Source organism: Miniopterus natalensis, chromosome 2 (genome assembly GCF_054644295.1).
Source record: "Miniopterus natalensis isolate mMinNat1 chromosome 2, mMinNat1.hap1, whole genome shotgun sequence".
In the NCBI taxonomy this organism is placed as follows: domain Eukaryota; kingdom Metazoa; phylum Chordata; class Mammalia; order Chiroptera; family Miniopteridae; genus Miniopterus; species Miniopterus natalensis.
In genome coordinates, this window is record NC_142082.1 from 147053236 (window position 1) to 147076449 (window position 23214).

The following is a 23214-nucleotide window of genomic DNA, read 5'->3' on the forward strand; positions in this document are numbered from 1 at the left end:
GTTTACATGACCTCAGAAACAACTCAGTGCCTACAAGAAAGAGAAATATTACAGAGTATAGTTCTTGTATTTGATATTGATGGGATATTTGAACTTGAGTCATTGGCTACATAATCTTGGGTAGATGAGTCTCAGGTCTTTGTCTTATTTTCTTGATCCTCATGGGCAAGGACTTGATGAGAGAGCAACCTCTTTTTGGGTGAGATATCAGCAACACGTCCTCTTTTTTGTCTCCTCTTACTTTTTTTTTTTAAATATATCTTTATTGATTTCAGAGAGAGGAAAGGAGAGGGAGAGAGAGAGAGAGAGATAGAAACATCAATGATGAGAGAGTCATTGATCGGCTGCAGCCCGCAACCCGGGCATGTGCCCTGACCGGGAATCGAACCCCGATCGCCTGGATCCTAGGTCGATGCTCAACCCCTGAGCCACGCCCGGCTGGGCTCCTCTTACTTTTATACTGGAGATCCGGAATTGTGCTATGGAATGTGGAATAAGGAATGCTGCTAAAAAGAGAAGATTCATCTTTTCAAAAATTTATAATGAATTTTTTGCTTTAGACTTCTGGAGCCAATTTTGTTTTCTTCATATGATTCATGCACTCAATGTGTGCTTATATACACTACAGTATTTCCTAGGCATGATCAGTGGTAGTATCACGAGAAACTCTCAGGCTGATAAACCTTTTGCATTGAACAGAGTATCCCAAAATAAAAATGAATCTCAGAGTTAATCTTCATGACCTTTCTTGCATAACAATTATACTTTGCCTAGGGTAAAAAGAGTGGCTGTAACATCTGTTTTTAGTGGAGAATTCTTTATCCTATTTCAAAATATATTCAATTTCAAAACAGTTACTGACATTATTTTAACACACACTGCCTTTCTCAGGAAATTAGGTAGATATAATTATTTCTATTTTGTTTTGCAAGTTATGGAACTTGAGGGTCCAAGACATAAAGCAATTTGCCCAAGGTTCCATGAGTGCAAACCCAAGACTAATACTTAGGCTCTCAAGTAACATCACATTGATTCTTATTACATGACACGATTAAAGATTGAAAACTAAATATTTTAGTCTTCATGGTAGTAATTACCAGTGACCCAGCCCTTAAGTGAAAATTCAATTTAATTAATAGTTGGGAGCAATTTGTTACTAAAATAATTTCTCAGTCTAGGCTATAATTGCCTTGTTCAATAGTACTTTATTTTTGAATGTTCTCTAGTTACCTAATGTAATAACTGTAAATGATGTGGGAAAAGAGTCCAAATGGTTTATATTTTGCACTTGTTTTTACCCTTCAGTGAAATCTGAGAGTATATTATTGGTTGTTGCTGTAGTACATGTGTTCGCCATGTATTTGGAAAAAAAATATATGGATGAATGGAAAAAAATATATGGATGAATGCCACAGTACTGAAATAAGAACATTTTGGAAAAACAATTGTATAAAAATCCTCTAAACATATAAAATTTTTGGCCTACGAGAGTAAATTAGAACCAGTTGTGCAATCACTTACTGCCTTTCAAAACAGTTGGCAAATAGAAGATCATTGCTCCAAATAATTGGGAAACCCTTGCCCAAGTGAAAACTGGTTTACTACTTTTAATAGTCATCAAAAGAAAGTGTTTGGAATTTGATTGACATTTCTCATGAATCAAATTGCAGTGCCCATCTGCAGATAGGCAGTTTCTAAAAATATGGCATGATCTAAATATAATTCTATGAACCACCTGTTTTGCTAAGTCTTCCAATTCCTTACCAGGTTCTTTTCCAAGTTAAAAAGAATTAAGTGCTTCCTTAGGAGCCTTTAGGCAGAGCACTAATATTTTTATTCTTTGAACAGAAAGTCCTCTGCAATAGAGTGGATTACAGAAAAATGGGTAGAATTAAAATGCTTTTAACTCCATTGATGAATATAGGGAAGTCACTTTGAGGATAAATTATTTGCCATTTATTCTTGGACTTAGTATTTGTTGAAGAAAAAGCCCTTTGAGTTATAAAGGCAATATTCTTAGCAGGCTGGGGTACTCTAGCCCAATTTACAAGGAGATGCTGATGGCCTCTGGGTAGAACTAGATTCACTTCTCACACAGGATTACAGGTTGCACCACGTGTGGTTTTATAGGAACATTATAAAGAAGTACCTCATAGAGAGGTTATGATTTAAAGGAGCACAAAAAATTTCCCAAGGTATAAATGTTTTCAATATTCTTGGGAAAAGTGTCACATTACTTCCAAGTAGTTTTCTAGGTAGATTTAGATAAGTAACGAGTTGCCTCATGTCTATTTGTATCTTTTACTAAGATGCTATCACATTTCCCATCTTCAGCATGCTTTTCAAAAAAGAAAGAAAGCGATTTCCATCGTCCATTTACTGAGATTTCAAAACCAGTGTCTTTATAATTTACAAGCAGAGCTGAAATTATCTTTCTGGGATGGCAGGAAAAGCTGGAATTTTGATATATATTGGAAAGCAGTGGTTGTAGTTAGATTTATAAAACAGGCACTGGTAAAATTAAATATGCTAGATGAATTCTGAATATATATATAGCTTTTTATTTTAAGACTATAATTTCAGTATATATGATGGAATTTCAATTATTTTAAAGCTTTTAAATATGTGTAATTTAATATATTAGCATATTACATAACCAGGAGTGCCTAGATGTTTTACTTTCTAGCACTGAAATAAAATTATGTAAATATTTCAGACAAGCCCCCAAACTACTATGACTTAAGAATGTTAGAGGGGGAAAAAAGATATTTCTAAAGGGCATATGGGGGAAGACACAAATGTTCTACCATAATGGTTAGACAAATGTTCATTTCTACAGATATGAATTGAGTGCCTGCTATGTTTCAGGTAATGTTTTTTAGGTTCTGGAACTGTAAAAATAGAAAAGACTTTGTTAGCTTTTGAGGAGGAGACATAGATCTAGTAATAATTATGAATGTAAAGAAAACTTTGTGACTATAATTGCCACAGTCATTTAAATGGCTTTAAGAGATTATTTGGTTAAAAGTGATTTAAAATGTATTTTTTACAATGAATTTAAAGCAATGATCTCAAAGTTATTAGTTTAAGTAATTTTAAGATATTTAAAATTAAGAAGGAAATGAAGCCTCCTTCACCAAAACTATGCTTATTATAGTATCTAAAACTCAGTAACTCATATTCATTTCTGAATTGGTTCTTCACAGAAATGCACTTTCTTTTCTATGTGGAAGATTGTGAGGTTTTAGATGCAGATAATTGTATATCTGCATATTCTGAAGTGTGGCAGGTGCTTTTTGATGTCAATCATAATGGGTGCAACTGTGCGCGGCCTGCACAGCAGCCCCTCCTGCATCTCCCCTTGGCGGCACAGCCTCCGCGTCCCTGTTCTCTCTGTCACTGGACCCTGCCAAGCTCTTCCCCATCACTGGCCTTCCAGTCACTGCTCCTCCTGTCTGAATGTTCTCTCAGAGTTTTCCATGGCTGCCTCCTCCTTATTCTAGCCTCAGCCTCCCCACACCACCCTCTGCCATTCTGTCTCCCTGCCTTATTATTGTTTTCTTTTTAAAATTTTTAATTAAATGTATTGGAGTGACAGTGGTTAATAAGATTATATAGGTTTCAGGTGTACAATTCTATGATGCAGCATCTCTCTATTGCATTGTGGACCCACCACCCAAAGGCAAATCTTTTTCCGTCACCATATATTTATTTTCTCCATTGCACCTGTTACTACTTGGCCTGCTATATTTTTATGTATTGTTTGTCTTTTCCCATAGAAGTATAGATTCTTTGAAGGCAAGGGTTTTTGTCATGTTCACCTTTGTGTATTTTGCCCCTAGAACTGTGCCAGACACATAGTATAGGTGTTAATTAAATATTTGTCAGTTATTTTGGAGGGTTTATAACAAGTGGTATATGATAACTACTACAGTGTAATGGGTCAGGCATGAATTGTGGAGCCAGGCTATCTGGGTTCATATCTTGGTTCTGTCACTTACTGGATATAAGACTTGGACAAGTTACTTAACTTCTGTGCTTCATTTTTGTCTCACCTGTGAAGTGGGGATAATAATATAACTCACCTCAAAGAGTTATTATTAGGTTAAAATTTATTCAAAATATGTATAAATGATATCTTCAGGACAATGATGTCTTCGGACTTAACTATTATTATAAATGCTTACCCTTGATTTAGCTTTCCCAGATTAGAAAAAGGGATCTATCTACAAAAGTTGACTGTTTAAGGGCTTCTTGCCACTCTCTTGACTACTAACAGATACAGGCCCTTCTTAGTTCATACCTTGATGGCTAAACATCCCCCTTGCTGGTCTTCCCAGAGCTGAACAATATTATTTAATCTTCCAAAGTTCTTGCTTTGGCTGCACTCCCCCTTCCTACTTCTCTTCAAACCAGTTAATAATTCAACAATGAAACCCTTCTCAGAATATTTTAAAGTGCCAAGATAAAATACAAAATTAATGAAATGGAAATATAGTTACCAAGATAGTTATGTGAACTTTTACGTATTAGCACATCAAATAAGATCTAATGGCAGAGCAAATAACTATCTTAATATTGAACATAAACAATATTTTGAGATCTCAGACACTTCATGTGATGAAAATATCTGTGCTTTCCACTGGTAGTACCACTGGGATTTGCTGCCCACATTTACAGCTGAAGAAATGCTAAATTTCAGTTAGAGGTTAATGATGAGGATGTCACTTTTTTTGTTACCCAAGTTTATGGACTGTCTTGATTGAGACATCCCTGCATGCAAGGGTCTCCACACTCCAGCTCCAGCCTGTGTGTTCAAATTTGTATCTTTCTTTGCTCAACACCAGCTGAGTGTATAAAGAGTGGGAAATAATAGCTTTGCATGGTTCAACAAGTATTTGCTGTGTAGCATGCCTGCCCGGTGTCAGGTACTATATTTAGCAGTGTAAATTCAGGGCTACATCTCAGCCTGTATGAAGCCCCCTGTGTGATGACAGAGAAAAATGATAAATAATAAAGAAATACATAAATACAATAATTTTTTGAGTAAATCAAACAATAATCTATTATAAAGAAGTAATATATTTTCAGGAGTAGGCATAGAGATGTGGTTATCTAGATAGCTGGTCAAGGAAGACCTTTCTGGCCCATTGCTGTCTAACTGAGACTTGCGGGATGAGATGGAAGCAGCCAGGTGCAGAGGGATCAGGCAGGGGTGTGAGGTGGAGGGTGGGAACTGGAATATTTTAGGCAGAGGGAAGAGCATATATGAAGGATGCTATCCCTAGTCATTCCTGAGTCCACCTCCTACTCTCTTCTACCTCCACCTGTACTGTTTCTAATCTTTCTAGTTTCTTTAGTAGCAACCAGGCAAATAGAAATATTTAGATTGTTTTTTCTTCCTTTGATACACAAGTGGTAGTGAAGTATATATCCTGTTTTACAATGTTATATTTTGGTTTAATAATTTTGTTGGAGGTCTTTCCATATCGCTACATGAATGTTTATTCTTTTTTTGCCCATAATCACAAGATATTCCGGTGTACGGCTATACCATAGTTTATGTAAACAGACCCTAAGCAATGGAGTTTTGAATTGGCTCCAGTATTTTGCTATTAAAACCAATGGTATAGTAATAAGCCTGTAAATGTTATTTCACATGTATGCAAGTGTACAGAATTCTCAGAAAGGGAATTGGCTGTGTCGAAGGGCAGATACATTTGTAACTGTGATAGATACTGTCAAAGTGCTTTGCGTTGTGATTGCACTGATTTACATTTTCAGCAGCAGTGAATGAGATGCCTGTTTTTTAAAACACACATTTCAAGTATGTTATAAAATGTCGGTTTTTCTAGTCTCACGGATGAGAATAGTTTCTCAGTTTAGTATTAATTTCTATTCCTGAGGGAAGTTTAACAACTTTTTTTATAGTATTAAGTCATGGTTAGAATGACATGTCCTATTCCAAAATTATAAAAGAATTCTGTCATGTTATCTTGCAGTGGTGTTGTGGATTTATTTAAAACCTTTACATCACTGGGGTGGGGGGAGGTCGAAGAGGGTCAAGGGGAGATAAATGGTGACATAAGGAGATTACTTTGGGTGGTGAACACACAATAAAATCTACGGAAATGTATTATAGAATTGTACACCTGAAACCTATGTAATTGTATAACCAATGTCATCCCAATAAATTCAATAAAATTTTTTTTAAAAGTTTACATCATTGATCCTTTAGAACTTATTCTGTGGGATGTATCTAAATTATTTTTTTCCAGATGTCTGTCTACTTGTTGCAATGCTATTAATTAAATATTCTCTTCTGCTATTGATTTGAGAAGCCGTCTATATGTAATAATAAATCCTGTATGATTTAAGGCTTATCATTTGCCCCTCTATTCAGTTTATTGGTTTTCTGGTGTACATGTGCCAGCTTTGGAGTATTTAACTCACGAGGCTTTATATTTCAATGTCTCCTGGTCCTAGTTCTACCTCATTGTTTTCTTAAAATTATCTGGCTATTTTAATTTATTTCCCCATATGAACTTTTGAAGCAGTTTACATATTAAAAATCTGTTGGTATTTTGTTTAAATTGGGATTTCATGTTTATAGAGTTTTTTGGGGACACTTGGTTTTCAAGAACCAGGCAGGTGATCCTCCCTGTTTGTTTTCTTTTGCAGCTCTCTAGCAGGGCTTCAGCATTTTACAGAGACCTTAAAAACTCTTGTTTGCTGATTCCTGGGCTTTTAATCTTTTTATTTGTAAATGGGGTTCTTTCTTCCATAATGCCTTTTAGTAGCTGTTTTTTATATGTGAAAACCATTGAAGCCACTGAATCACTTATTGTCTATAATAGTTTTTCAGTTAATTTTTATTTCTTAAGTTCTGTACTGATAGCATTTATGAAGATGACAGTTTTAACTCTTCTTGTCCAATGTTTTCATATTTCTAATCTCTTTTATCTAATTCTGTTTAATACAAATGATACTGGGCATCCCTGTACTTCTGACCTGAGTGGAAATGCCTAGCATGTGTCTTTTTTTCATGATACTGTCTTTGAGCTGTAATATAATTTATCTTAAGGAAGCATCCACCTAATTATATTTTATTGATGTTTTTAAAATCAAGGTGGTTTGAATTTTTTTCAAAAGCCATGTGTTTTTTTTCTATTCTAATAACTGATTATAATGAATTATATTAATAGATTTCCAATATTGTATTATACTTATATTATGATAAACTCCATCTCATCATGTAGTATTCTTTTTATGTTTTGCTGAATTTTGTTTGCTAGTACAATTTAGGACTTTTATCTTGACATTTATATATGAGCTTGTCCTATATATTTTTTGTTTAATTTGCTGCTGTCTTTGTCATGTTTTGTTGTAAGTTTACACCAGCTTCATAAAAATAACTTGAGTGTTTTATTTTTAAAATATTTTGGAACAGTTGAAAAAGGGACACCTGTAATATTTTAAACAAAAATAAAATTTTAAAAATAAAATAAAATATTTCGGGACAGTTGAAATAACAGTGGAATTATCTGCTCTTTCAAGGTTTGATGGAATTTCTCTCTGAAATCATCAAGGCCAGGAGGTTTTGTGATATAACTCTGATAACCTTTTCTATTGTTGGGTAGAAAAGGAATTTGTTAAAATTTTTAACATTCTCAGTTATTTTGGAAAATTATATTTTCCCAGAAAATTATCTTTATCATAAATTCTTTCTCTCACTGTTTCTCTGCTTTCCTCAGGCATTGGCATCTTGTAACTTTTTTGTTCCAACTGTCCTCCCATCACTGTCATCATAATTCAAGTTTTGTTACCTCTCTTCTGTCTTACAACTGCTAGTATTTTTTATGTTGTTGTTTTTTTGCTACCATATATCACACACAATGTTACCCTACAGTCTTACTCATTAATTTTTCTTTAATCTTCACCCTAGGGTATTTTTTCCATTGCTTTTCAGAGAGAGTGGAAGGAGGAGGGGAAGACGGGAGAGAGAGGGGAACGTAGATGTGAGCGAGACACGTGGGTTGGTTGCCTCCTGCACTCGCCCCACCAGGGCTGGGGATCGAGCCTGCAACCGAGGGACCTGCCCTTGGCCAGAATTGCATCTGGGACCCTTTGGCCTGTGGGCCGAGGCTCTAACCACTGAGCTACTGGCCAGGGCCTGCTCATTAATTCCCTATGTTATCCACCATCTGGTACGTGGCGGGTCTGAGAGGCATGCAGAAAAGAATGCGGGCAAAGCCCTACTCTCCTGGAGCTTATATTTTCGTGGCTAGTGTAAGGCAAAGAGTAAATAGACATAAATGCAGATATACCCAGAAGTGATAAGCGCTGTGACGAAAAATGAGCAACTGGGGGAAGACAGAGACAGGAAGCTGGGTGCCGTCTCGTGCAGGGCGAGGAATGTTGGGCAGAGACAGGAAACGTGTGGCGAGAGCGGCGGGGAGAAGTCCGTGAGAGGCGGGCGGCCGAGCAGGCCCGAGGGTGTCGAGGTGAGAGCGTGCCTGTCGGGCCTGAGGAAGCGCAGGCCCGGCAGCGGAGTGGAGAAGGAGCCACGGTGCCCGCGAGAAGGCAGAGGCCAGGGCTGCAGGCCGTCGGTGCGCTTGGAGGGACGGGTGGGACGGCGGGCAAACCGCAGGGCGCGTGGGCCGCTGGAGGAGCTTTGGATCCCACTGCGGGGCATGAAAAGTGATTCGCGTGCTTTATTTATTTATTTTCAGAGTGACGTGATAGAGACCTAAGAGAAGTTACTGGGACTCTTCTGTAGAGGGCTGTGGGCTGAGTCAGGAAGGGGGTGGCCGATGCGGTGGCAGACGTGGGAGACGTGGCTGGCTCGCAGGTGTGCCCTGAAGGCTGAGCAGTCAGGATTTGCGAGTGGACTGAATGTGGCCTGTGAAAGGAACAGCCATCCTCCGTTTATCTCCACGGACTTTTGGCCTGAGCAAGCTGAATAATAACGGTGCCGTGTACTGCAATAGAGAGCTTTTCAGAAACAGCAGGTTCGAACCAGAAATCAAGAGATTGGCTTTGGACACGATGAGGTTGTGCATGCTGCTAGTTATCTAGTTATCAAATAGTAAGTTGGGTATTGGATTCTGGAATTACGAAGACAGGTTTTTGTGAAAACTCTTCAGTGGCTCCCCATTGCTTACAAATTCTAAACTGTGAGCATCACATTTAACTTCTCGTTTTCCGGCCCCAGCCTACCTTTGATGTCTTGTCTCGCACTAGTACCTTACATAGACCAAGCCAAACGGGATTTTTAAAAAATTTCTAGAATGTGCTAGACTTTTTTTTTTTCCGTTTTGATGCTTTTGCCTGTGCCATGCTTTAGGCCTGGAATGCCCGTCACCTCAGCTCTGCCAATTGAAATACTGTCCGGTGTTCAGGACTTTATCCATAAGAGCTGAGAGAGGAAGGTGAGCGCGGAGGGGAAGCTTCATGTTTAGTTGATGACATTCAGTGAACAAACAGACGCCTGGCTGTCTTGCTTCTGGGTGCTCATTTTAACCTACGGCATAGTGTAGTTTCTCTTAGTGATGAAAAGAAAGTTGATTTTTATTTTTTTAAATTTTCAGATGGGAACATTTAAAGCACATGATGGCGAATATTTCTTAGAACCTATAATGAAGGCAGATGGGAGTGAACATGAAGATGACCATAACAAGCCACATCTTATATACAGACAGGAATTAAAGAGGAACTATTTTCTGCATCCTCATAAGCCTTGTGATGTTTCAGGTAAACTATGAAGCAAAAGTATTTGGGTTAAATTATGATACTATTTAAATCTTTTTATGGGTTAGAATTTGCATATTTTCTTTAAATATTGAAATATATGATATTTTAAACAAATTTTCTTGACCCATTACAAATCATCTAATGTCTGTACGCAATTTTGTTATAGCAGACTAAATTTAAATCCAAAAAAGTATTCAGTATATGAGATTTGTAGCAAATAACCATAGAAAGTTTTTACTTGAGTATGTTAGTCACGCTAGTATGATTAAATTTTTCTCAGCAGAATTTTAGATAATTAAAAAAACCGAACCTAAGTAACAACATGTTGAATTTTGCATGCTTTTTACTTTATATAAGGGAAATGTTGTATATCGTTTTCTGTGACTTACCCATTTTCCTCTGCTTGGTGACTGAGCTTCATCTACATTGGTGCATGTAGCAGCAGTTCATTCATTTTCATTGCTGTACAATATTTGATTATATCAGTTCATATGCCCATTTTCCTGTTGAACTTTCCTGTTTGCAGTTTTTCACTGTTATAAACAATGCTGCTATGAATATTCTTGTCCCCATCTCCTGTGTTTGAGAGCTTCTCCAGAGTATACACATAGATACTGGGTAATTCTCCATTGTTTTGCAAAGTGGTTTTATCAATTTTTTTGATACTCCAGCAATATATGAGAGAGGTCTGTTTTCATCATTTTCCCTCTAAAACTGAAGATTTGTAATAGATTACAACCTAGGATTCATAGATATTTTAAAAGTGTGAATCTGTTGCTAGTAAAATACTTGTATGTTGCATAAAAGTCATGTTAAGAGTTGTGTCCAGCCTGGCTGGCGTGGCTCAGCGGTTGAGCATCGACCTATGATCCAAGAGACCGAGGTTCAATTCCCGGTCAGGGCACATGCCTGGGTTGCGGGCTCCATCCCCAGTAGGGGGTGTGCAGGAGGCAGCCAGTCAATGGCTCTCATCATTGATGTTTCTATGTCTCCCTCTCTCCCTCTGTCTCTCTCTCTCTGAAATCAATGAAAAACAAGACGAAACATATTTAAAAAAAAAAAAAGAGTTGTGTCCACATATGTTCATGAGTCTTCACCATATCATTGTGTGTCGTTCTATGAAGAATGGAGAACGGCACCTGCAGTTATCATCAAAGTACAAAATCTAGACAAAAGAGTGGGATTAGAAAGGATTTATTTGAGATTGTAGGTGTCCATAAACTATAGTTCCAAGTAGTGAGATGCCATCTGTTTTGGGATATAATGATATGTAGGCCTTTGAAGGTTTTCCTGGCAGTGCACTTCTTAACCTTTGCTATTATAAGAGTGCCATTTCGGAGTGGTTCTCACTGTGTCTAAGGCCGTGTTTTAAATCTATTGACATAATAGATGCCTTTCTTATGCTTTTAATATGAGCATAAGGGTTTCATTTTTATGGTTTCAAAGAAAACACAAATGGGCACAGCTTCACAATAGAGTTCTACAGAAGGCAGCTTATGCTTGTGCTGATCTACCATTCAGGAGCAGCTTGTTTAATGAACTGTTTAGCTTCTTAAGAAGAAAACCACCAAGTAGACACTCTGAATGCATAAATGTTTCACCTAATGATATGCAGGGTTTAGCATTCACAGGCACTGTTCATTATCAGAGGGAAAATGGTTCAAGAGAAGCCAGGCTCTTTTGTTTAAAAATTTTTTATACTAAAGATTTACTATAAAAACTACAAATAAAAAGCAAACAGAAAGCTATGGGATTTAGTTTTCTTTTGTTCACAATATATTTTTCCATAACATTTATGTACTAAAATGTTGAAGGTAGTATGCTTCTTTTCAGTTCTTAAATTACTTCCATTTTTTGGTACAATTAGCATGCATATTTTTAATCACTAAAAAAGGCAATCAATTACTGGTCTAAGTAATTAGCTGCTAATTATCATTTTCATAAAAATAAGGTGTTTTGAATGTATTCAGTAAAATATTATTAAAGGCTTTTTTTCTTTCCTAATTCACACGTTGTTGGTCAGAAATACTTGTAGAATCTTACATTCCTTAGGTGAACCTTCTTTCAGGAAAATTCTTCAGATAGGCAGGTTTAAAGATTTAGCACATGAACCAAAGGGATTAAGTGGAAAAGGAAAAGTCATTGAAAATAAATTTCTACTGATGGTTTTAAGTTTTTTAAAAAATTCTTATTTATTTTAGAGAGAGAGAAAGGGAGAGAGAGAAACATCAATTTGTTGTTCCACTTATTCATATTCATTTGGTTGCTTCTTTTTTTTAAATTCTCACCTGAGGGTATTTTTCCATTATTTTTCAGAGAGATCAGAAGGGGGAGAGAGAGAGAAGGAGGGAGAGAGAAACATCGATGTGAGAGACATTGATTGGCTGCCTCCTACACACGCCCCCATCCCAGCTGGGGATGGAGCCTGCAACCGAGGTACTTGCCCTTGGCGGGAATCAAACCCCGGGCCCCTCAGTCCACAGGCCAACCCTTTAACCACTGAGGAAACCTGGCTAGGGCTGGTTGCTTCTTGCATGTGTCTTGACTACAACTTTGAGTATCAGGACAACACTCTAACCAACTGAGCTACCCAGCCAGGGCTGATGGTTCTCATTTACTGTGGTCCTAAAATGTTGCAATTCATAGTGGCTTCAGCTTTGATGAATTAGATTAAATTATTTTCAACATCAGATTTCACCATGTGCCTTGAGGTCATATGAGTTATATTTGGTAGCCATACCTAGCTGCTGAGGATGCCAGGCTCCCAGGTAGACATCAGACATGTTCTAAGTAATATCCAGTGGAAATGGTAGAACACACACATAACTTAAAAAATGAACTAACTCCCCTCCCCACGCACTAACAAAATTAAAACCTAGGGGGAAGGAAGCCCTGAAAAGACTGACAGGTATGAAAAAAAAAAATCTCCAGATTCTGTTAAGTATAGTTCTGCTATTGCTTATGGTCCAGGAGACAATCGGAGCTGGCCTGGTTCCTCAGGGAACCTGGTGAGCCCTGCTCCATTTCTTCGATTGCCACTCGGCCCCTCTCATCTCAGGGTCATGGGGTAGGAGTGCACAACATTTGTAGAGCAATAAATGAGGACTTGCTGTGAGTGAAAATGAAATATTGCTCAGTGCATTTGAGGTTATGTTGGCCAGCTTTAAAATTTCTGTGCTTTCTCTAATTTTTAAAAAACTTATTCTTATTGTCTTTGAGTCCCTAATATGTGTAAAGGATTATACTGGGTGAACTAAATCTTTCTTTCATTCAGGTCCTTGAAGCCCAGTGGGTGTTTAAAAAAACCCCCACAAACACAGAAATCTTACAAAACTGAGTCAAGGCCGCCCTAGCTAATGTTAGGAGCAATATGGTCTGTAGCTCAAGGGGCTGAGTAACAAACTGCCCTGGGTTTTACTAGGGAGGTGATAATTTAAACCACTTAACCTGCAAGGTGAAGGATTTTTAAGCCTTTTCTAAGCAAAAGGAAGAGGGAGGGCTTATATTAAAAATCCACCTGGGATTTGTTTTGATCAAGCATGGTAAGGTGACAGACATGGAGATAACTGCTTTGGAAAGAATTTATTACTTACAGTTTCTGAGAAAAGGGGACATGTCACCCACACAGGGCCACATGGGGCAGTATCTGGGCTGGTTAGGAGGCCAGAGGGGTGTGGGGAAAGCATGGGCAAAAGGCAGTGTTCCCAGAGCAGTGGGAAGTTGTTCGATGGGGTGTCACCTGTTGGACAAGAAGTGACACACAGATAATGGGGTTTTGCGGTTGGAGGGTTCGTGATATGATTTTAGTGAGCCCAGCAAAGCTGGACATGGAAGAAGTTTGGTCCTGTGATTAATGGATGACAAATCAATTGCAAAATCTGTGAATGTTGGCTAGAACGGATCTATAGATGAGCAGGAATAGTATTTTTCTCTTTAAAGTCCTGACGGGGAAGAGTGTGGGAAGCAGGGGAAGATGAGCCGCGAAGACACGCAGAGGCAGACCTCAGAGGACTTTAAGGATTTTGGAGGCTACCCCATAGGCATTGGGGAAACAAAGAAGTTTTAAAGCAGAGACATCATATGATTTCTTAGGATTTTACCCAGCCGGCAGCTTTATTGTTTAAAGATAGATTCAGATTTGAATGAGAAAAGACTGAAGCCGAAGGAGACTGATTCAAAGGAAGCAGCTATCTTGTCAACAAAGGATTTAAATGTAAAACAAAGTGCACAGAAAGAAGTGAATTGAAGATAATTTCCTTAAAGCTTTTTCTTCAACTTAGAGATGGTAAAGATTTTTTTTTTTGTGTGTGAGTAATCTATTTGGATATTTCTGTGAATGCATGAGAACTGTTTTTTGTTTTTTTTTCAGTCCTCACCCTAGGGTATGTTTGTCTTTGTTTTAATTGATTTTAGAGAGAAAAGGAGGGAAAGGGAGGGAGAGAGAGAAACATTGATCTGTTGCCTCTGGTACATGCCCCAACCGGGAATCAAACCCACAACCTGGGTATGTGCCCTGACTGGGAATCAAACCTGCAACCCTTCGGTGCACTGGACAACACTCCAACCAACTGAACTGCACTGGCCAGGACTGAGAACTGTCTTTTTAATAAAATCATACTTATATACAGATCATTTCCCTTTTCTTTAAAGGTGTTTTAATCAGCATCCAGATGTCTTAATGTTAGCAGAGGTCACAGTTCACTTAAGCTAGGAGTCGGGGAATAGAGTTCCACTGCAGGCTCTGTTACTAACTGATTTGAGACCTTAACTTCTCTGTCTTAATATAGCTTAGATAGTGGATGGTTAATGGATTAATGTTTCCTATATAAATGTCAAGTTTAGGGGTTTCTAACTTAGATACCTCACAGCTATAGGAACCAGGCAGTTACCAGAAATGAGTGAAATGAGGTGTCACTACGATGTCCACGTAGCCAGAGGTCAATGGAATATGTATGCTTCTGGCCAAAGGGACATTGGGAATGTGGGATCAGTATTACCAGATCTTTTGAATTTTACAGAGAAGTTAAAAATGTAGGGACAAAGGTTTGAGAGGTGAATTTTGCTTGTTAACTACCAATGTGCAATCTCTTACTTAATGATTTCTAAGGTTCCTATCACTTAAAACATCGGTTAATCTAGAGGCAGAGGATTGTAAATATGGCCATGACCATTGCCAATATTTTCAACTAATAACTTGTTAATGGTGATTTTAATAGTCAGCTCCAGCTTCTAAATATATATATTATAGACATGACTCTAGAGATTTTACCCTTCTGCCCACCCTTTGTTAAAACAACTCTTTCAAAGATCACTTATGACCTACTCGCCAAAAGCAATCTCTCTCACTGTTACTTCATTTTAGGGGAATTTTCCCTTTTTTTTGGCCTCTCTGACATACTTAGCTTCCAACTTTGCTGCTTTTCTTACTATTTGTCCCATTTCTCTTTCTGGTTCCTGTTACTGTTTTCCCACCTTCTAAGCATTTTTTAAGTGTTCTTGGCCACCATTTTTTATATAGTCTACATGATTTATTTTTCCTACTTCCCTAATTTAACTACTAATTTAAATGATACATATTTTTTAAATGATTTAACTTGAGCTTGTTTTAAGATTAAATCTCAGGTCTACAGCTGTCTGATGCTCATGTTTCTTGGTTGTCCCAAGGGGCATCCTGGAGTCAGTACATCTAATCCGAAGCCATTGTCTCTCTTTCACCTTCCTCTCTGTCCATACCACCCAAAAGAAGCCTTTTTTCTTTTAGTGCCGAAATTTCTATCTAAATTAAGCACCTGCTATGGTGGAAACTTAAGATGTGTTAATTTTTGAAAAAACCCTACTCTGTTAACCAGAGGAGACTGATTTCAATTTGAATAACAAATTTGCCTCAACTACTCAGGTCTACCCTTTTGCTTTATTTGTTAATCAGTGATCTAAAGTGCATGAGTAGTTTATTTTCTTAAGGAGCTATTTTTACTCTTATTGTATTAGTAATGTTCTTAGGTTAAATTTTTGTCCTAAACCAAAGAAAAATCTTAAATTGTGAAATTTGACCCATTAAGACTTTGAGATTGTGAATCCTATGGTATTAGAAGTACCTCATATACATTATGAAAAGCTCTACACTTTTCAAAGCACTCTTCATAGTCATATCTCATTGATCCTTAGAGTAACTCTGAGATACAATCATCCTCAACTTACAGATGTTTTCTGTAAGGGGAAGAAACCTAGTGGTGGTGTGACAGTTGTTTGTTCCATGTATACAGGGTTGTGTTATTATCTGACCTATTTTGTCAGTTGTGCTGTTTGCCATGATAGTGAGATATACACGTATTTAATAATGCACCCCAAAGAGAAAAATCCATCTTCTGTATATGATCCTTGCTTTGTGTTATCATTCTGTCTGTGGCAAGTCCCAGAGCTTTGAAGTCCTATTTTACTTGTGATTCTATTACCTAGTTTTATTTCTAATGAGGCTGGTGATTCCCACGTTGGGTGAGTTATCTAAAATGGGCAAAGGAGGAAGGGAACCAAAATGCAGCAACCAGAAGCACGTTTATCCGATCGGGTGCATTTCTAAAATACATTAACATGGAAGGTAACTTGAATGCCTTACATTTTAGGTGTGGTAACAGCATTCCTTTCTAGGAGGATGACCTGTCTATTCTGAAGAATTACACTTTCTTTTCTTTAATCTTCCTTTCTTTATACTAGGATTATATATTTTCATACTACATCATTAAACCGGAGACTGTTTTGTGGGTAGAAATAATGATTCGTTCTTTTTAAGTTTTGAAAGCAAGGTTAAAAAAAAACATTTTCTCTGTGATGAATCTGGAAGTACAGCAGAAGCTACACCATAGTTACAACCCCTAATTGAAGAACAAGCTGTGTCTGAACACAGTGTTGTACACAGTGGTACAGCACCACTTTCATATTTGTTCCCATCTGATTGTCTCTCACAGTCTGTGGAATTAGAGCTCATTTGTTGAGAGGAATTCTAATTTTTCCCCCTGCCCCTGTCAACTTGTTCTGGTTCATGTATTTATCAAGCCTACTTTTGAGGGAGAAAGGAGACTACTAGCCCTTCTTGGAAATACATGGTACATCTGTTTTTCTGTTCTACCTCCATTAAGAATTTTCCTATCTTTGCTTGATATTAGTCCGCTTCCTGCTGTGAAATTCATACGCAGGGTTTTAGTCACTTTGCAGCTTGGTAAAGTTCCTGCTCCGTTAAGAAATTTCGTCTTAATTTCTCCTTAATCTCTTCCTTCCACAGTGAGACATGTCTCCTCAACTTAAAACAAAACAAAACACAACCTTTTGCTCTAAATGAGTTTATTTAAATACTTCAGGTGCTCTTCACCTTCAGAGATTAAAATGTGAATGGAGTCATTTGTTTTAAGCTCTTTTACCAATTGTACCTTGTTACAGACTTGCATTACAGAAAATTTCTATTTGATTGTCTTATATTTAATACCTTCTTCATTCTCCTGTGGTTAGTGCACCTGCTCATAATTTTATAAGATCAAGAGTGCAGGCTTTGGAATCACCGGCCAAATAATTTACACCATCTTGCATTGTTTTTAAATTTGTTACATGCCTCTGCTATCTCTCCTATTAGTTTAAAGATTTGGTGTTTGTTCCTTAAAGTAAAAGGTAACATTTCCTTTCATTCTTCACATTCTTTACAGCAACTACTGTTACGAATATAGCTCTGTGTAAACAGTTGGGTTGTTAGTGCCAAAATGACTCTTCTGTTCACAGACAAGTGTTCGTTCAGAAGATGATTTGGGGCCTCATAGGAAAACCAACTTAGACATGCAAGTCAGAGAAGGCTTATTTGAAAAAAAAAATCTCATTATCTGAGACCCAAAAGATGAGTAGGGGTTGGACAGGGAAAGGGGAGAGGGTGAGAAGTATTCCAGATGAAAGCAGCAGTGTGTGCGAACACCTGGAGATGGGGCAGGGCGTGAACCGCTTAGGGAACTAAAAGTACTTAAGAAAAAGTATGGGATGCCAGGAGATGGCAAGATGATATAGTGCTGAGAGGTAAGCAGGAACAAGCTTATAAAGGTCTCTGTTAAGCTCTGTTAAAGGATTTAGGCCTTAACTTGACACCAATCCAGTGGGTGTTGGGAGTCATCTCCCCAAGTAGCTCAAAGTAAGGTTCTGGTATAGGGTCTGAGTATTATTTCGTTTGGCCTCTGCTAATTGCTGTTAATTGAAGGTAGAGCAATAATCAGCCAGCCCCGCCCTGCCCACTATATGCTAAGAATGAATGGGGGTAGGTACCCAAAGAAAAATCGGAAACTGTTGTGAGAAGTTAGATGAATGAGAAAATGCTCAAACAAAGGGGTATACATTCATGATATTGATATTTAAAAATTACGTTGGAGGTGCCTTTGAGCACCGCAAAAGGAGATGCCAACAACTGAGAAGTACAGAATGAAGGGGCTGTTTTTGACAGTAATAGATGAACAGCTAAATTTTGTGTTTTGAGAGAGATAGAATGGACAGAAAACTTGAGAGATTAGTAAGATACAGACTCTGGTAAAAGAAAGAGAAACCGGTACTGTTATTCTTAGTGTAATAGTTAACTCAGTTTTCCACTGCTGTGGTTTTTAATAATTTCACATGTCTTCTAGCAAATTGAGATTATCTCATGACTACCCCTTAGTTTTTTATTTGGGGGGTGGGAAGAGGTCAAATAAAAAGGCCAAAGTAATGTTTAGGTTGTGACTTTTAAAATCTGATCATGTAACAAGAAAATGGAAGAAATTTCTGAATGATCTCTCTTTCTTAGTATATCCACTACTGGCCCTGATGAAGTCAGTCATAGCCTTCAGCTGGAAGGAGAAAATTTATGGTATAGGGTCAATAAATCAGAAGCTTGCCCTTTCTGTTTCCCCCTCACCTTGGGCGAGGAGAAGGGACACAAACGAGAGTGCAGGGTAAGACGTGTGTACAGGTCACCCCGCTTCATATCCTGGGGTGGGGCTGGGCCCTGGATATGTGAAGAGAAAAGCTGACTGCTAAGAGGAGACTGTTGTTCTTGTTCCACATTAGTAACTCCAAAGGACGAGTCCTCAACCTTGCCCCGACATGGATTTGTTTATCCACTTATAAAATATTTGAGCACCTCTTCACTGGAGCTGCAGAGGTTCCAGGCCCGCTGAACATGCCCTATGACCAGCCTGTACAAGTACAAGTAAAGCGAGGGAGAAAGAGAGAAGGCAGAGTGGTAGTGGGGGGCTAGATCATGTAGTTAGGGGTGAATCCAGGTGTGGGGCCTAAAGATTAAACAAATTGGCAGGGTTAGGAAAAATAATAGAAAAATTATGAATACAAAATTTCTAGGATTCCATCCAAAGCCTTGGAACAAGGCTTTGTAACTGAGAGACCAGAATTTTAAGCTGCTGTAGGTTCATGGTAAATCCACCTCAACACGTAGGACATCGTAAGTCACAATAACAACTTGGACTATAACTCTTAACACTGGAAGCCACTGTAGGATTTTGAGCAGAGGAGTGACATGATCAGCTTACATTTTAAGGGGATCACTCTCATTTTGTTAGATGGAGAAAAGATTAGCAGAATTAGGGCATAAGCAAGGAGGGTTAGGAGGATACTGAAACAATCATGCTGAGAAATGATGAGGCCTTGAATAAGGGTGGTAGCCATGAGGTTAGTGAGAAGTGGCCTGGCACTGTGTCACTGTGTCCTTTTTGATGGTCAAGCTGATGGGTGGGTGGGGGTGGGGTTTGAGGGTTGAGAGTAAGACTTGTCACAGAGTATTCTAAGGTGGTTCTCCCTTCTCTCTCAGAGCAACTGGAAAGATGGAGTTGTCATTTATTGAGATGGGAACCACAAGTTTAGGAAGGAGTATCAGGAGTAGGTTTTAGACATTTTGAGTTTGAGGTGCCAATTAGAAATCAAAAGGGAGAAAAGACAATAGAATATATGAGTTGGATGGTCAGTATGGGGATCTGGGCTTGAGATAATAATTTATCTCAAGGAGTTAGTATATAAAGATGTTTAAAGATAGAAGGCTGCTTACAGGGAATGGACTAGATACAGAAGAGAAAAATATCCAAGGATTAACTATGAGACATGCCAATGTTTAGCGGTTGGAAAGATGAAGAGAAAAGTAGGAGACTGAAAAGTAGAGGCCAGGGAGATAGTAAGAAAACTGAGAAATGTGTGCCCCAAAGCCTAGTGAGGAAGGATTTTCAGAAAGTTAGGACTAATTCATTGGCTACATGGTGTTAAGAATTCAAAGAACATGATTTGGAGCTGATTACTGAATCTTGCAAACTAGGGATCATTGGTGACCTTAAATGTTATACAGACTGGAATAGGTTCAAGAATATTTGAGTGAATAAAAGTTATAAAACTAAGATATTATAAATGATTATCTTTAGGCCTTCTTTGTTGGGGACTAATCCTGTTGTGGTGAAAATCTTCATTTAAATAAGGTGATATAGTAAACGTTGGAGTATAGTATCAAATAAAATTAAAATACTTGTTTGAAATAAGACCTCAATCTATCAATAATTTCAAACTTTGGTTATTTCTTTTGCAAAATCCAAAAATAATGGACTTAATAAAACTATTGAAGCAATAGTCAATACAACCTTATTTTGTAAAAGTTAATTGAAATATTTCATAGAAATTAAAAATATTTAGCATATATAACATTTATTCAAAAAATATCCCTATCAGTGGATCTGCTTTGGACATTGTCTTTTCTTCCACTGGTCTATGTTTTAATCATTGTGCCAAAACTACCTTAAAAATATTATAGCTTTGTTATAAGTCTTGAAATGTGGTAAAAGAAGCCTTTGACTTTGTTCTTCAAGATTGTCTTGGTTATGCTTTTTAAAATTTTATTTTTCAATTACAGTTTACATTCCACATTATTTTATATTAGTTTCAAGTGTATAGCATAGTGGTTAGACAATTATTATATACAAAGCTATCCCCCTGATAGTTCAAGTATTTGCCTGACACCATACATAGTTATTACAGTAATATTGACTATATTTCTTATGCTGTACTTTACATCCTTGTGACTGTCTTGTAACTACTAATTTGTACTTCTTAATCCCTTCACCTTTTTTACCCAGTTCCCCATCCCCCTCCCACCTGACAACCATCAGCTTGTCTTGGTTATCCTTGACCCTTTGCATTTGACATATACATTTTAGAATCAGTTTGTTGGTTTCCATAAAAGGGAAATAATATGATTGAATTTTATTGGATCAACAGATCAATTTGGTGAAGTGGCATCTTTATAATGTCTCTTCCAACCCATGAATATGGTATATTGTCCATTCTTCCACATAATATTTTATATTTCTTCTTGGTATTTAGTCTTTAATGGTAAGTGGTATGATTTTTAAAATTTCATTTTCTAATTATTACTTCTACATAAAAATGCAAAGAATTTTTTTTATATTGAACTTATACTCAGCAACTTTGCTCATATATTCTAATAGTTTGTCTGTTGATACTTTTGGATTTTATACATGAACAATCATAGACAATTATTTATTCCCTTCCAATCTTTTAATCTTTTATTTATTTATTTTTATTGCACTGGCTAGGATTTCTAAAGCAACACTGAATAGAAATGGCAATAATGAAAATTCTTACCCCATTACCAATTTTAAAAGGAAAGCTTTCAACCTTTTCTAATATGTACAGTCTGTTGGTTTTCCTTAGGTGCTCTTTATATGATTAAAAAAGTTCCCCTAAATTCCTAGCTTAAGAATATTTATTATGAATGGATATTGAATTTTGTCGAAACTTTTTCCCTCCACATATACCAAGGTGATCGTGCATTTTTTTCCTTTGTTCAGTCAACTGATTCTCAAATGGCAAGTCCACCTTGTGTTCTTACCAGCCTGGGTTTGGTAATATTTTCTTTAGAATTTGCACATCTGTGTTTATGAGTGAATTTGGTTTGAAATTTTCCCCTGATTGTATAGGAAAAGATCAAAAAGAAAATTAGTGCCTACTGGAAAAGAATGATTCAAATAATGGGCCATGGTATATGAACTGCATAAGGACGTCATTGTCTTTATTTTATACACTCAATATTCTTTTAGATTTACTCATCAGGTAAAGGGCAGAAGTGAAAATAACACGATATATTTGTGGAGAGCAATAAATGTAAAATTTTCTTTCTAAGGTATTAGATCATTAATCAGCCATATAGCTCATTTGAGTTTTCCTCTGGTCGGTCTAGCAAACACGACTTAATTGCAGATGCTCAGTGAAGTAAATTTTAATCTCTGGCTCCCTACTGCTTAGCCATGCGATGCTTTCCTCAGGAAGGGGAAGTGAAGATTTTAATTATTTGCAATTAGAATGTGATTCAGTGTTGCAGTGTTAAGAAGCAGCTTCTTTAGAGACGTGAGACCTGAGACTGAGCTGCTCTCACGATGAGCACACCTGCCAGGGGAGAGCACAAGGATGGTGACAGGCCCCAGGCCCCACTTGGGGAACATCATTACTGCAGGAGTGAGAGTTGGGCCCATTGCCAGGCCAGGCGACAGATACACTATTTCATGGGGAGAACATCCAGGCTTCTGGACCTCCCCCAAGTGGGCTGCTTCCTTGGGCTTTTCTACCTTGGAAGGGAGCCAGAACACTGAGGGAAAAATCTCCCCCTTTCTGACCTGTTAGTCTGCAGTCTGCAGCTTCTTTTGCACGTACACAAATGTAGCTGGATGTGAGATTAATGTGGTGTTAAGTAAGATTAGCAAAAACATTCTTTTAAAAAGTGGTGTTTTGTTCTGAGGTGTAGTAGCATAAAAATACCTGCTTGAAAATAAGAAAGAGTTCAATCTATCAATGATCTCAGACTTTGATTTTCCCCCCACTTTTGTCAAAAACTAAAAATACTGGGCTTAACAAAAGCTGACAAAAGCAATGTGAATAAAAACTGATTCCATAGTAAAGATATTAAGTACTAGTAAGATACCACATAGTATTTTTATTTACTGAGTGCCTTTAATTAGACCAAATTTTTTCAATGTTAAATTTACTTTGGAAAATACTCCTTTTCTTATTTTTGAAAATCTTTTAAGAAATATGAATAGCTAGAGGACTATTTCACATGAAAATTCTATTTTCAGTCAAAAGCTGTTTCAGGAATTACAGAGCCTGGAGGAGTCAATTACAATGGCAGGAATAATGTTAGAATAAAGAGTAAGTTAAAGTCTAGGCTTAGATTACATTTTAGATTTTTGTGTTATAACTTTATTTTTCAAAAATATTCAATAAAAATAACTGATGTTATAGTTAATAACAATAGGAAATGTTCATACTCATATTTAAACAAGTTACTTCGTATGGAGAAGTAGTTTTATACCAATGCTTGAATTGATAGAGCAAATAGGTTATAATATTTGTAAATTCCCACTTTGAACTAACTTTGCATTTTGGGAAGATTTT

The 23214-nt window shown here is 37.3% G+C and overlaps 1 protein-coding gene across 1 annotated transcript in view; it reads left to right on the plus strand.

Moving 5' to 3' along the window:
• ADAMTS20 (ADAM metallopeptidase with thrombospondin type 1 motif 20) overlaps window positions 1-23214 on the plus strand; it is a 158611-nt gene that overhangs the window by 14261 nt on the left and 121136 nt on the right. The window contains exon 3 of the mRNA XM_016201022.2: window positions 9591-9753. Coding sequence (XP_016056508.2) covers window positions 9591-9753 — 163 coding nt within the window. The remainder of the gene's footprint in view (window positions 1-9590; window positions 9754-23214) is intronic.